General features: G+C 46.9%; 1 protein-coding gene across 2 annotated transcripts in view; it reads right to left on the bottom strand.

Annotated features, from left to right (window-relative positions):
• The window catches only part of MYOM2 (myomesin 2), an 82,643-nt gene that overhangs the window by 10,536 nt on the left and 56,718 nt on the right, over positions 1-15,389 (bottom strand). For both annotated transcript variants that reach the window (XM_067721885.1, XM_067721886.1), the window contains exons 26-31: positions 11,533-11,677; positions 11,354-11,413; positions 9,923-9,990; positions 3,901-4,014; positions 3,624-3,711; positions 3,063-3,101 (exon numbers count right to left, since the gene is read on the bottom strand). In XM_067721885.1, coding sequence (XP_067577986.1) covers positions 3,063-3,101; positions 3,624-3,711; positions 3,901-4,014; positions 9,923-9,990; positions 11,354-11,413; positions 11,533-11,677 — 514 coding nt within the window. The remainder of the gene's footprint in view (positions 1-3,062; positions 3,102-3,623; positions 3,712-3,900; positions 4,015-9,922; positions 9,991-11,353; positions 11,414-11,532; positions 11,678-15,389) is intronic.

The raw sequence follows: 15,389 nt of genomic DNA, 5'->3' as shown, positions 1-15,389 counted from the left end.
CTTGGCCCCCTTTAGGCAAAATACACCTTAGACATTTTTGTAAAATTGAAGGACTGCCAACGTTAAAGAGCTGGGTGGGTAACGTCTTAGAATACACATCTCGTGATGAGGGGGGAGTTCCGAAGTGCTGTAGAAGGAAGGCTGGACTCCTAATCTAGGGACATGAGAATACTCTGCTAGTGGTTAACTGAGTGACCCAGGACAAGTCACACAACTTCTCGGTGACCAGAGTCCTCATCTAGATAATGTGGGTCTCTTCCAAGGTTCTGCAAAAATACAGAGTCCCTCAGCACGTCTTGTCAGATACAGTTCATGGAGATGCCGAAAACCTAACCAAGGACTTGGAGTCTCCAATTGTGCTTTCTCCATCTCAAAAGTCAGCATGGAAATGAAGAGGAATGTCAAAGGCATGCACACACATACACAGAAGCACGTGCACGTTCACACATACACACAGAGCATCATCCACGCAGAGAACTGTAACTTTGGCATCGATTTTTATAACGCGTTTGTTTGCAGCCAGAGAATTACAGAACTTTACATCTGGATGAGAACTTGGATGTCGCCTTGTCCAAATTCCTTATTATAAGGATGAAGAGGTTGAGGAACCCTAACTCTCTCTATGACAGCAGGTTTGCTTCACAGCCAAGCACAGCCTTTAACCTTCGGGACACGAAGAACAAACAGTTCTGTTCTGTGGGCTGCTAGCTGACCCGGCAGGAAAGCCTCCTACACTCTGCCACCCACAAGCCGCTGCAGGATCCTCTCTGTGGGATCAGGGTCGGGAAGGAGGAAGCCCGGGAGGCTGACGTGAGGATCCCATATTTATCCAAAGCCTCTAGTTGGCCCTGAAATTCGAACAAAATTTGGGGGGGGTCCCCAAGAAGAGCCACTGATTGCTTCCCAACATGCAAACCCCAGAGGCTGTTTGGACTTAGAAGCTCCAGGAACACTATCTCCCCACACCGCGCCCCCCCCCCCAAGCTCTGAAGGGAAATTTGGTTTAAAAGCCAAGAAAACGAATAGGGAAACGTTTCTGTGCTCCAGGAAACAGGAAATCACTGTTCTGACAGCTCTCTACTTGAAAATTCAGAAGTACTCCTTACAACAACCCAGTATTACGTCTGACGCTGCTCCGTGGAACTATAGAGTTTGACCCAAAACGCCTCTCCCGGTTGGAGCTGGACCCTCGTTCAACAGGCAGAGGCACCCAACACGCGTGGCGAGACCGTGACTCGCGTCACAGCGTCCACGTGACTGTCAGCAGAGCACGGAGGACGCGTACCCATCTTCACTCCGGCTGTTTCAGGAGTGGCGCGCTCAGCGCTGTCTGCTATTGGTTAGACCAACTCGGGGCTGCATTAGGTCTAAAAAGCCACTGATTGCAGGTGACAAGAGCCCACTTGGAACCCGAGCAGGAATCATGGCGTTTTCAAGGATTAAGAATATTCCTGGGGGGCGGGGGGGCAGGTGGAGGAGAAGTGAGGGTGTGTGTACGTGTGAGCGTGTCTGAGTATGTGCTTGGGCGTCAGCACCCCCAAGGGCTCTCAGAAGACACAGAAGAGGCAGAGGCACAGCTTCCCTGAGGTCAGAGGACAGAGGATGGAGGTGACCGAGGTCCCTGATGGATGCAGCAAGGGGACGTGGGAAGCACAGATGTCACACCCGGACCGACACCCCAGACGGCCACGACACCTCAAGGCTGCGAGGAGAGCCCACTGCAGCCTGAGCGGGACGGCCGGGAAGACGGGTAAGCTCTGGGATAACGGGGCGCGCACGTGGGCTGCGGAGAAGCCCCCGCTTGCTACTAACACAGCCACCTCGTAGATCGGGTAACGCTTGCTCTGCTCCTTTCCGGCTGCAACAGCACTGAACACGCAGCGTCCAGTAGACCCAGGGCCTGGCTCCTCGGGAGGACAGAGGCTGAAACGTGATGCCGTGTGTCCCGTGCCTTCTCTCTGCCCACCACACTCTCAGTAAGACACACGTGGTCCTTCCAGGCTCGGGCATCTGGGACCCAAGATCACGAGAATACAATAGGAAACTACCTCTGTCCCCTTCACTGGTACCTTCACTTTTCAAGACACCACGACCACTCGCATCACCAATGTTACAGGTCACATGATGCTTTAATGCAAGGTCATCCCATGGAGCATAAGCGTGAAGCCGCCTTTCAAGTGGCTTCATGTACCTGCGCAAAGTGGCGTGTACACCATGGAGTGGCATTCGGCCCATTAATAATCATCAGCAGTAAAACTCATTCAAAATGTGGTCACCTACGTGACAAGCAAAAGCAAAGAGGAACAGTCTATCTTACGGGGACGTTTTGAGAGAGTGATGAAAAAATAAACGTCAGAAGTTTTCCAGAAGAATGACCGAAAAACCTTACGGGGCAGCAGCTGAGCTCAGACCTGGGAGAGATGTGAGCTTCTGGTCCTGACCGGCTTCCAGAGCCCCGTGGTTAAGCCACCTAACTGCTCCGGGCCTTAGCTGCCTGATCTGATGACATCAATTAGGTCACCTCTAGAAAGCCCACAGCCGTAAAATTTTATTATCAGCAGAAAGCCCTTAAGCTATTATTATCAAATTAATAACCAACATCTTTGTTCTCACAGTTTCCATGGAAGGGTAAATAGAGAGGAAGAATTTATCTGCAAAGCTAAAAAGTGGTTTAGTATGTATGAAACCAGACACAAAACCAGAGGCTTCAAAATTCATTATCGCTATTCAGCATTTGTAACGCAGACGCTGAGAGCAATTATGGACAAAGCATCATCGGAGTTGACCTAAGGCAAATTATAAGAAGTGGCTAATTAGGGAGTCCAAACTGAGTTTGTTTTGTCTCTCTTTTTTCTTTTTTTAAGAAAAACATATTCTGCATATAATGCCGAAAACCCCCTTAAAAAGCATCACCGAGGCCGTCAGGTAACTGTTCCGCCGTTGAATCTGGGGCCTGTCCACAGGAGATGCACTGTGGTTCCATTAGCTGTGGAAAATGCCCTTCTCGGGAAATAGCAATTTTAGCACCAAAATGACTTGAAAGTTAGAAGGCATTTACTTACCACAGACTCTACTCATGGCCAAAATCATATCCTCGTACACTGAAAGGAAGAAGGAAACGTACCATTACGGTGTCTAATTTTATCAGCAGCATTTTCATGTTTAATTAAATTGATACAGGGAATCAGGATGTTCATTTGAAAAATGAAACATTAAAATGGCAATAGTTATCCATAAAGGGCTCACGTGTGGCGATAAATCCTTCTAATCTATTCACTTTTTAAACAAGGAACATTTTGCTCGACATAAATCCGACCATACATTTAACTGAACCTCTTCATCACTGTTTCAATCACTTTAATACATTTGTCACAAGATAGAACTTGGCTCCTGAAGGTGAACTAAGACAGCATTTCATTGAAGCCCAGAGTAATATCATACCTTGTTCTAAAACACTCAAACAGCTTTGAATGCAACTCAAGTACAAATCTGTTTTCTCTTCCTGTGTCCCCGCTAAAGAAACAATATGTACTAAGGATACAGACGCTGTGCCTTTATCACACAGTTCATCCTGCTGGCGAAGTGGATTTCCTTTTAGTAGAAGGAAGAAGGTTTTATTCTACCTTTGCCAGCTATCTCAAGGACAGACACATCTTGACCTCTCTCGTCTTTCAAGGTTGCCTTATATTCACCATGGTCCTTCTTTGACAACTGCAAATAAAACACATCCCATATGTACATAAAACTGACGCCATGATACAAAAGGTAATACAGGCTGATACGTTCTCTTTGCAAACCATGGAAATTTAGGAGGCAAACTGGGAGATAATGCAGAATTCACAGGTTGTTTGAGAGAACTTTCTTATCTTGTTTCTATCTCTTTTCTTTAACACAATGTACCTTTGGTAGGAACAGCTCACAGACCCCCTTCTCCAGATCAGGCAACTTTTCCGGTTCATACAGAGCATCATCCTTTAGCCATTTGAAAACGGTTTCCTTCTTGGTGTTTGCAACCTACAAGACAGGAATCTTACGTTGAGTATGTGAATCGCTGTGGCTCATGAGAAAAAAGTCTACTCTGATTTGAAATCACAGACCTAAAAAAAAATCAATTTTTATTATAGACAGTCTCAGACAAATGCACATGGGAAAGCTGTCGGTTCTAATAATAGCAAATACATTTCTAAATTTCAGCTTCTAAAATAATTAAGCCCTGACAGTTCCATTCGGAAGAACAAATGATTCTTCTTCGTGCTAACCCATGAAATTAGACGGTGCGAGGTTTTTTGGTTCATGTGAGATGTCAAAAATAAAGACAAGATGTAAGCAGTGTATTTTAAATTTATAAATAATATAAAATATCATTATTGGCCTATAAAACTGTTGAGTGACTGCTTTTTTGGCAACATGACATTGCGGACACACAGACGCAGGGGAAAGAAACTTTAACGCAAAATGAGCCCACTGGGCACGAGGACTTTCCTGCTACTAAAATTCCTCGAAATTCAATCTCTGCCATAAGCCTGAACTCGAAACTCAGCTTTGCAGAATTCCAAAGATGAGTAAGCATCTAAAGTCACATGCTCTGACCTACACGTCCCACAAAGAAGAAGAATTCTGGCTCTGTTGGAGCGGAATGTACTGATCACATTGAATTGTGTGACACGGACCATTCTGCATTCACATCCCATACAGACTCAACAACAGAGATGTCAGCGAAACAAATTACCAACATTGAGAGCACGTGATTAGTTCCGAGAGTGTAGCAGTGCAATGTATTTTAGACTTCCCGTAGCAGCTACGTCAGTTGCTGTCATTGGTGTCAGCCCTGGGGGACAATCCCCAGACGGCAGGGCTCCGGAATGTTCTACTCGCACTCGCACACGGGGCACAGCAGCGTGCCCGATACGGAGAATAATTCCATAAATGTTTCAGAGTAAGTGCAGGGCTGTCTCCCGCTGGTCTGGGAGCTAGGCTCTTCCTTCTGAAGCCAGGACCACGTGGTGACAGTCAGGATGAAGCGAAGCTAAGCAATTCCAGCAGACGATGTCCTTTGTCCTAACACCTCAAAATCTCCCTTGTGTCCGTTTCCACGCCAAGCCAATCCCCGACTCTCTCCCACCTTAATTCAGCACTGCTGCCTCTTACTCTCATTTTCCAAGGTATTTACACTGTCGGTCCTTGGGTGCTAAATAAAAACCTTTCCAATGACCTTCAGCCTCTGTTCTCTAAAACCTATATCCTCAGTTACTTTATTTGTCCTGTAGCTCGGGGTGCGGGTGGGGGTGAGGGGGGGTGTCTTCTGTCCCCAAATAACTCATTTGTCGCTTCTCTGAACTCTCTTCAATGTCTCTACCACTTTTTCTATTTTCCTCCCTCCTTCCTTCCTTCCTCCCTCCCTCCCTCCCTCCCTCTCTTTCTTTTTGGCTGCGTTGGGTCTTCGTTGCTGTGCGAGGGCTTTCTCTAGTTGCAGCGAGCGGGGGCTACTCTTTGTTGCGGTGCGTGGGCTTCTCATTGTGGTGGCTTCTCTTGTTGCGGAGCACGGGCTCTAGGCACGCAGGCTCAGTAGTTGTGGTTCACGGGCTCAGTAGTTGTGGCGCGCGGGCTTCAGTAGTTGTGGTGCACAGGCTTAGTTGCTCCGCGGCATGTAGGATCTTCTCGGACCAGGGCTCAAACCTGTGTCCCCTGCGTTGGCAGGCAGATTCCTAATCGCTGCGCCACCAGGGAAGTCCTCTACCACTTTTTCAATACGCGCACCTCACATGCACGTAAGTATCTAGGAAAAGGTCACAACACGATCACTCCTGAGACACGGGGCCCTGCCCGACTCTCACAGTGTCTGAGGGCGCTCTCCCCAAAGCTTTACTGGAGGTGTGTGAGAAATCTCTCTCCCAGATCTCCTTCCGTTCATGACTGAGGTTTCTCTTGTCTTAAACTTTTCTTTTAAAAGATGGTTTTCTGTAAAGTTATAATATGAATACGTCCACACATTGATTTTTCTCCATGTGTTTTGTTATGTAAGTAAATAGAACCATAACCACCTGCCAAAGTATTATTAGGCAAAAACCTATGTGGAAGAAGGGTTCACGGAACCCCAGGAGTGATGGGACATGAGTACGCAGGCTAGGTGGGTTAAACTGCAAAAGACTCACCTCTCAAGCAATAGTTATTCAGTTTCTCCAATAGCTGTGTTCAAAGACTTATGACTCACTTTGATCAGGGAACTTAAAATATTATCAAATATTCACAGGAGGGCCTACACCATGTCAGAGCACATGGGGAGCCTATCTGTCCCACCGCCATTGTGAGCATGTACTCAGGACACCCTCGTCAGAAAAAAGGCCAACTGACTACAACATAGCCGCTGCCTTAATTGATATTTACCACCATGTATGTTTAAGGTGTACGATGTACACAACTTGATACACGTATATATTGCAAAAATGGTTCCCACAATGAGGTTAGTTAACACATCCTTCACCTCACATGGTTACCACTGTGTATGTGTGAGTGGTGAGAACACGCAAGGTCACTCTCTCAGCAACTTTCAAGTATATAATACAGTGTTATTAGCTACAGTCACCACGCTGGGCATGAGACCCTAGAACTTACTCATTTCATAACTGGTAGTTTGTACCCTTTGACCAACATCCCCCCCACCCCTTAGCAACCACCACTTGTCTCTTTGCTTCTATGAGTTTGGCTTTTTTTAGATTCCACATAGAAGTGAAATCATGTCGTGTCTGTCTTTCTCTGTCTGACTTACTTCACTGAGCTTATTTCCCTCAAGACCCATCCATATTGTTACAAATGGCAGAATGTCCATCTTTTTTATGACTGAATAATATTCCTGTGTGTGTGTGTGTGTGTGTGTGTGTGCGCGCGCGTGTGTGTGCGTGTGACATCTTCTTTAGCCATTCATTCGTCAGCAGACCCTTGGTTGTGTCTACGTCTTGGCCATTGTGAGCAACGCTGCTACGAACACATGGTGCAGGTGTCTCTCCACAACAGTGACATCACTTCCTTGAGATGGACTCCCAGAGGTGGGATCGCTGGATCGTAGGGTAGCTCTATTTTTTTTTTTTTTTTTTTTGCGGTACGCAGGGCTCTCACTGTTGTGGCCTCTCCCATTGCGGAGCACAGGCTCCGGACGCGCAGGCTCAGCGGCCACAGCTCACGGGCCCAGCCGCTCCGCGGCATGTGGGATCTTCCCGGACCGGGGCACGAACCCGCGTCCCCTGCATCGGCAGGCGGACTCTCAACCACTGCGCCACCAGGGAAGCCCTGGTAGCTCTATGTTTAATCTTTTGAGAACCTCTGTACTGTTTTCCCACAGTGGCTGCACCGATTTACATTCCCACCAACAGTGCACGAGGGCTCCCTTTCCTCCACAGTTTTGCCAACATTTGTCATTTCTTGTCTGTTTGATGATGGCCATTCTTCACCCTTGATTTGTCTTCTGCTTTCCCACTCAGCGTCTAAACATGATTGAATGTCCCCATCCAGCCAGCGGGGAGAGAAGGACTTGACCCCCACGTCCACGACCCGCTGGGACTCCCAGGCTGTGATGGGCTCAGCTCAGTCTCCACCCATCTTCCATCCCATCAGCCAGCGCCGTTCGGACTCCCAGCCCCCGGCCACCAGCCCACCCGGACAGGCGGCAGGCCCCGCGTCAGCCCTCGCCTCACTCAGGACGCCGCTGTGCGGTCTTCACTCCTTGAATTCCTCACCTTCCTTATTCCATGAAGCCGCTTCTTGTTTCTCCTCTCACTTCTCTGAGAACTTCCCCTCGGTAATTCCCTTAAAAATCCTTCTCTCCTGTTCTACTCTGACAATATGATATTTTCCAAAGTTCTCCAAGTTTCCGTTATCTTTCTGTCTCCAAAGGCTGCCCTTCAGCAAACCTGCCCCACGGGCGTCGTGCTCACCGCCACGCGTGTCCTGCTACCTCATAAGCCTCCACAGCAGAGCTTCACCTTGCTGTGAGGGCCGGGCTCACGGTGCACTGGTTATACCATATCGCCTGTGCTACAGGCGTAACCAACGAAGTACCTGCAAAGCTGAATTTATCCTCAAAATCCTCAGACTTGGTCCTGCCCCTGCAGTGCCGGTTAGTATCACAGCACCACCTGGTCTCCAAGACAGAGACCTAAGATCGTCCAAGACACTGTCCTCCCTCACATCCAATTACTCACCGACTCCTGCTGGAACCATAGCTCCCCAACAGTCTTCCAGTGTATCTCCTACTCTGTGCCCGTGGCCACTATGCTCGTCTGAGTTCCCATCTCTCATTGAGCCTCTTGGGCAGCCTCCCCTCCGGCCTTAAGAAACAGCCAGAGTCATCACGCTCCTGAAAACCCCAAAGGCAGGCTCCCCGCCGTCTGCAGACCAGAGTCCACCTCTGCCCTGCTGGATGCCCTCTGGTCCAGCCCCCAACTGTCTTACCAACCTTATGTATTTCTTATTGTGGTAAAATACAGATGACATAAAATTTACCATCTTCACCATTTTTAAGTGTACAGTTCTGTGGCACTACGCACATTCACGTTGCTATGTAACCATCACCACCGACCACCTCCAGAACTTTCTCGTCTTCCCAACCTGATACTCTGTCCCCATTAAACACTGACTCCCTACCCCCATCCTTCAGCCCCTGGCCCCCTCCATCCTACTCTCTGTCTATGAGTTTGACTGCTCTAGGGACCTCACGTATGTGGAATCATACAGGGTCTGTCCTTTCGGGTCTGCCTTATTTCACCCAAGGGTCATCCGTGTTGCAGTAGGTAACAGGATTTCCTTCCTTTTTAAATGGTTGAATGACAGTCCGCAAATTTACCACATTTGTTTATCCATCCATCGATGGGCACTTGGGCCACCTCCACACTGGGTTATTGTGAATCGCGCGGCCACCATCATGGTGCACACGTATCTATCTGAGGCTGGGTCGTACCGTAATTCCACCCATTACTTCTGAGGAGCTGCCATACTGCTCTCCACAGCGGCCGACTCATAATTCACCCTCTAATGCTGCGGCTCCTAGTTTCCCATGCGGCTGTTTCACAGTTCAGCCTGTGGGAGCAGTTTCCACCCTCGTCGACCTGTATCCTTCTCGGTCATCCCCCCGCACTCAGCTCAGGACCACCCTCGCCGACCTGTATCCTTCTCGGTCATCCCCCCGCACTCAGCTCAGGACCACCCTCGCCGACCTGTATCCTTCTCGGTCATCCCCCCGCACTCAGCTCAGGACCACCCTCGCCGACCTGTATCCTTCTCGGTCATCCCCCCGCACTCAGCTCAGGACCACCCTCGCCGACCTGTATCCTTCTCGGTCATCCCCCCGCACTCAGCTCAGGATTCACCGCTTTGCTGACTTGTCTGCTTGTTTTCCTCTCTTGTCTGTGAGTAGCTTGGGAACAGAAATGAGGCACGATCGCGCTTTCCCCACAGCCTCTTCTTCTACAGAGACAGCCATACAGCAGGGGCTCGTTAACTTAAAGTCTGTTCCCCAAAATACAGGTTTTTATAGTTAGTAGTGATTCAGGCTTACTTTATGACTGAATTGCTCAAACAAAAACTTAAGAGCATCTTATTCCCCAAACATACCTTTTATTTCCTAAAGAAATCATATGAGCAGCATAGAAATTACCAGATACATTTCACCATAGCATTCTTTCCCATATGTTCACTTACTGAAATCTTAAATAAATATTTTATAAACTACCTACTTGAATCTTCATTCCGTTGCCCCTGTAATCTGTCGACAGAGACCACAGACGAGACTGAAAGTCTGAGTACCACCCGCCCCTAATCCAACCCCCTGCGCTTCACCACCAGTGTGACCTGAACGTAGCTGCTCCCTGACTGTCTCCACTGTCACGAGAATGCGAGTCTCACTCTCTTCTGGCTAGAACCGATTCCTCACCTTACAGACCAGCCGGACTTCACAATCTTCTGTAACATCCCAGTGCAGAAACTCAGCGAAATGAGGGCCTGGTGGGGAAAAGGGAAAGAAGTTTAAATAAAGGAAAAAAAGGTATACATATATACATTTACACACACACATACAAATGCATTTTGGGCAGAAGAAAGTAGCTGTTCAGTCTGAAACCAAGATAATTTAATAAAACTAATTTTCAGGGCTCCACAGTCAGTGTGTGCAATACTGATACTGAAATCTCTATTTCTAGCTGGGTGATGCTGTCTGATCTCTCCTTCTCGGTGATGTCTAATAGCTATTGCTCTTTAGCAGGAAGAATAATGAAATATTATATTTTTTTCTCAAGACGTGTGTCTAACAACATCCAACAGCATGGTATAAAAAAACGTTAAAATAGGAGAACTAATTGAGGTAAGATGAAGAAAAAGCCATTTGATCTAGCAAGTATGTCAACACATGGTATCTATATAGCATTTGAAATCAAAGATTAATTTATATATCTTTCAAAAATATCATTTTTACTTAATATAAATGCAGAAGTCATATGCTAATAATACATTCAACACAAAAATACAAAGCAGTTTTAGAAAGTATTTATTGATTTCTTCCATATAAATACATCCTACAAAGTTGTAGGAATCATATTGTAGGAAAAAAATCATATTGTAGAAATGAGTAAAATAAATATTTTTGACTACTAAAAATAACTTAAAACAATAAAAATAATGTCCTCATTTTATATTTTAAAAGCTGTATTCTAACTTCTTTTCAAAAACTATAGAAATCCCATATAAAAAATATTTTTCAAATAAACCCTTGGGTTGTAGTTCAGTTTCTCAAATTTATCCATTTTCCTTTGTCTCTAGTTAATATGCATTTTAATTTTTTACTTATTTATTTATTTTTAATATGCATTTTTAAAACGATATATTTAAAAAGTATTGTTTGTAATTAAAGTGAAAACATCTAAAAGTTGAAAAGTTCACACACTTTTAAGTAAAATAACAAGCTCCTGGCTATTGGAACTGGGTCTCCTGCCCTCTCTCCGTTTCTCCTAATAATCCCCCGAACTCACCCACCCCCATTCTTTATTCCTTTTTGTCACAATCACTGGACTCCATCTGGACGTGTAATGGAGACACCCGTTCCTTATGACTGCAGGAAAATACCAACACTCAACAATAGATTCCAGGGCTTTTCAAGGTAGAGGCAAGAGAAAATACCGATGAAATAAAGGGAAAGGTCAAAGAACAGAAGAGAATCCAAACTTCTACAGCTAAGAAGTGGTCTGACTTCTCGATCATTTAAAATCGAAGTTAGAGTCGTTTGGCATTAAGTAGGATCTGCTCCAAGCAAATGCTCAAATCCTAAACCTTTGTCTTGTGCTAGTGGTGGGGAAGCCAGCCAACCACCTACCTTGTTTCCTGAGAAATTCCTTTCTTTGAAATTCAGCCTCTTCTAGGACAGCCTTGAATGCTAAATCCAATATTTGAAGGGAAACAAATAGAAATGAAATACATTTGCTTCTCTCTGGTTGAAAGAATTCGCTTTGAATTTTCCTTTACAGACACATGAAGACCTTCCATGCAGCATACCGTCTCCGATGAGAACCAGAGAAGACTGACTTTTGGCTTTTCCGTCGTGAATCTGCACAGTGTAGGTGCCTTCGTTTTTGATGGTAAACTGATCCATCACCATCTCGATAAGGCCAGTTGACTTGTCACACTTGATTCTGTGTGTCTGGGAGCACAGAAGGAAGGGGAGAATTCCACCGTGAAATTCCTCCCTCCAGTTTTCTCGCTAGCACCTAACGGTTGCATCAACTATTGTATCTTAAGGGATCATGGTGCCCAAAAAACACACAAAAAGAAATTTCAGCCACTGAACCTCTCGGTGAACCAAAGAGCAAACGAGGGACCTCTTGGTGAACCAAAGATCAAACGAGGGACATTCGGCGATGAAGCCCTAGGTCTGCGTGGGGAGTGACCTACACATGAAGAACCCAGCAGAAACTCTGCACACTCCTCGGTAATGTGCACCTGATGTGAGATAACTCAGCACACGGGGGAAAGAGAACGGGTGCCCTTGGCCATGTCCGATCACAAAACCACAGGCAACAACCAACCATCTCCACAGCCACGAGGGCTTCAGTCTTGGGGACTCTGGGGACACGGGCATCACGACTGGTCGCCCCCACTCAATACCGCCACCAGCACCAGTGTTGAAGGTGCCCAGCCTCTGCATCCCCCATCCGGGCAGCCTCCAATGGGGACCCTTTCCCGGTGCCGCCCGTCCAAAGCTCACGTCTGCCTCAGACTCTGCTCTCATCGCTTCTGATGAGCTACAGAGACTGACGTGTGGTTGCGAATGGACCATGTCTTGTTATTCCACCCTTGGATACGATAAACGCAATCAAGCAGGGGTCAGGGAGGCAGAAGGAGCACATCCCAAGAATGACTTGTCTTCGATGCAGCCATCATTCAGGGCAAGGACAGCACAGGGACCAGGGCTCCCCTCAGGAACACGACTCACAACACCACAGAAGGGCTGCTTCCTCTGGCCTTGACCCCCCCCAACGCTACGCCCAGAATGAACAAAAGCATGACAACCTTTGCTGGTGACCTTTCCTGCAGGCATTCCTGCTTCCTTCCAGAGGAGCCCAGCTGGGATTTACGCAAAGGCTTCCCAGCCTGAGTAATGAGCCGTCCCAGGAAGGTGGGGCTGTGGGGTGAGATGAGCGAGTCATTGCCAGTAACCTGTGGTCAGCAGCCAACAAACAGGACGAGAGGAAGGAAAGGCCACTCCTTGCCCCGAGAGCCTGCACTCCTCCTACAGCCCTTACCTTGATGAGACTATCACAAAGAACTCCTATCTGCGGGTAACTAACAGAAAATGTGTGAGATCGGCCTTTTTCTGACACATCGTGTGTATTTATTTTCACAATGCTCTTCTTTCTCTTTCAGGTGACATTTATATTTTGGATTCCAAATGCCAGTGTCACAAGAGAGCTGAGAAGATGGATATTAGCAAAATAGCACCTTTGTTCGACATCCCTAAGCCCGTTTCCCTCAGCGTCGGGCATCGTTTCTAAACCCTCCTGCCTGACGTTGGAAGCGGCACCTCTGCTGTCTGACCCCTTCCGTTTAATCCAAGTGTATTTCCAAGATGCCCTGTGGCCACTCCCCTGGTCAGCCCACCCTCCTCGCCCCCCGGTCCCCCACCTTGCTAGCTCTCGCGTGTGCAAGCTGCAGGGCCCACCTGTTCCGGGGCCCATTTTCTGCGTTCCTCCTCCGAAGGAGAACCCAGGAATCCACTGCTCTTGAAATCTCCCCTAACTACTCCAGCCTCTCCACACCCCCGCCTTCTCTGAATCGGTCCTCGCTGTACTGTTTTAACATGCTCTTCATTCTGTATTTTTTCTATATCATTCTCTGTATTTCTTCAACTCTGGGATAAGCTCCAGGAGGGCAAGTTTACAGCTCATTTTTCTAGGCTACAGCGGACAATCAAAAACTATCTGCAGACTATAAGCTGCCGTCCACGGGGAAAGGAAGATGAGTGTCTGAGGTCCCAAGGGTTAACGTGATGCCTGAGGTTCTGTTTGATCAAATATGACTTTCAGGTTTTAAGTGAATAAAGCTCACCCCTGCCCACAGGCCCTGACTTCCAGGAAACAAAAAAATCACCTGGAAATCGGAAACTCCAATATTGTTTCAAGTAAGTAAAGCATACACTGTGTACTTGTACAACATCGCTTAGATTTTTTTTCTCGATGGGAACTTGGGGTATATAAAGTGAGAGAGAGCAATGAACGAGAAGACATGAGCTCAGATTACATTTTGAGAGAGAGGCCATTTCAGGAGGCGGTACCGATTACAGGAAGCCTCCGGATTACGGCAGCAGGACACTGCTCCCTCCCCGGAGACTCCGGTAGTTCTTGGGGGCTGGGCAAGGAACAGCAGTCTGAGGGCTGCAACAGGTGTACCTCGCCGGGGTCCTTGAGTTTCTTTGCAGTTTTGAGTATTTGCTTTTGAATACGGGGAGTGAATTTCAAGTTGATCAGACAACGGTGCTGCTCTGGGTCTGTAAGACGCTCGCCCCCATCAAACATCTGTGAGTAGAGGCCTCTAGGAACCTGCTCTGATTAGGTCTGAGAAGTGAGAAGGAACCACACTCAATCCAGAGCCTTCTCCATTTTCTCAGCTTCTGCACCGCAGGCTCTGGGCAGGTTTGAGAAAAGAATCAGGCTTCTAGCGATTGCCGTTATGCGGCGAGATGATGTTCAATGATTTTATGGGGGCCATAAATACAGGCTATTATGTGACTTTCACAAAACAGCATCAGTCTCCACATGGAAAAGTCACCTGTGGATTGCTAATTAAGGAAGGAAATAGTACAGCCGTATTCCAAACGATGAGCCGGGTAGCAAAGACATCCGTATTTAAGGCAAGCTCTCCACAGCAGGTAGGGATGTTAATCAAAAGATGTTCTACAAATAAAGTGCAATTACACTAAATTCCATTGCATTCCGTAGCATGATCTCTGCTCAAAGAAAATGTCTCCAATTACCTTGATCATGCGATGCTCTTCCATACACAGTATCCATACTGTGGGCTTTTTTTGCAGCCAGGAGGAAACCGCATGCTTTCTACTTACTAGCCAACTCCCCAATTTGTACAGTTCTCCAAGGATGCCATCATTCTCATGGGGAAGATGGACTGGATAAGAAAACTCGCGTAACCTTTCTCCATACACGATTTCTGCCCGAGGGACGTTCGTCTAACCAAGCTTTACTAAAAACCCATCAGACACGGAGGCCAGACTAGGGATGAGGTGCCCAGCTCAGAGGGAGAGTGAGTGGGCCGCGCACCTGGCATGAGCAATCCCTACATCTCAACCATCCCGTTAATACCCGTGCAGCAGACACACCGCTGAGGCACTGAGGACTCAGTGGGATAGCTAAATAGACACGATGCATTGGGTATCAAGGGAAAAGAGAGCGGAGGGGGTAAAGATGGTGGGATGTGAGAGACCCCAAGGGCACCGCTGAACAACAAAGAAAGGCTCCATCAAACAGGTCGTCTTTTAACTGGGTTCCCAGTTGTGCTGTAATAATTAGACAAGAGGACATATATGGAGACACAATGTGCCACAGGCAAAATATCTGTAATATAACTTGTAATATAATATATTACTATATATTATATAGTAATATATTATATACATAATATATATAATATAATGTAATATAATATATAATGTAATATAATGTAATAATGTAAAAATGTAATGTAATATATCTTGTAATATCTGTCAGCTTCATTCTACACAATTAAAAGTAGAAGAAGGGCAAAGTGTCTGTATCACAGCATCCTACACATTCTTCTCTGCTCAGGCCAAGGGGGCAGCCTAAAAGCTCAGGGAAGGTGCAGAAACTAATTTCCCAGCCGAC

This window comes from Pseudorca crassidens, chromosome 21 (genome assembly GCF_039906515.1).
Source record: "Pseudorca crassidens isolate mPseCra1 chromosome 21, mPseCra1.hap1, whole genome shotgun sequence".
Classification (NCBI taxonomy): Eukaryota; Metazoa; Chordata; class Mammalia; order Artiodactyla; family Delphinidae; genus Pseudorca; species Pseudorca crassidens.
The sequence above is the reverse complement of the archived record's forward strand: the minus strand, read 5'-3'. Positions and strand labels throughout refer to the sequence as shown.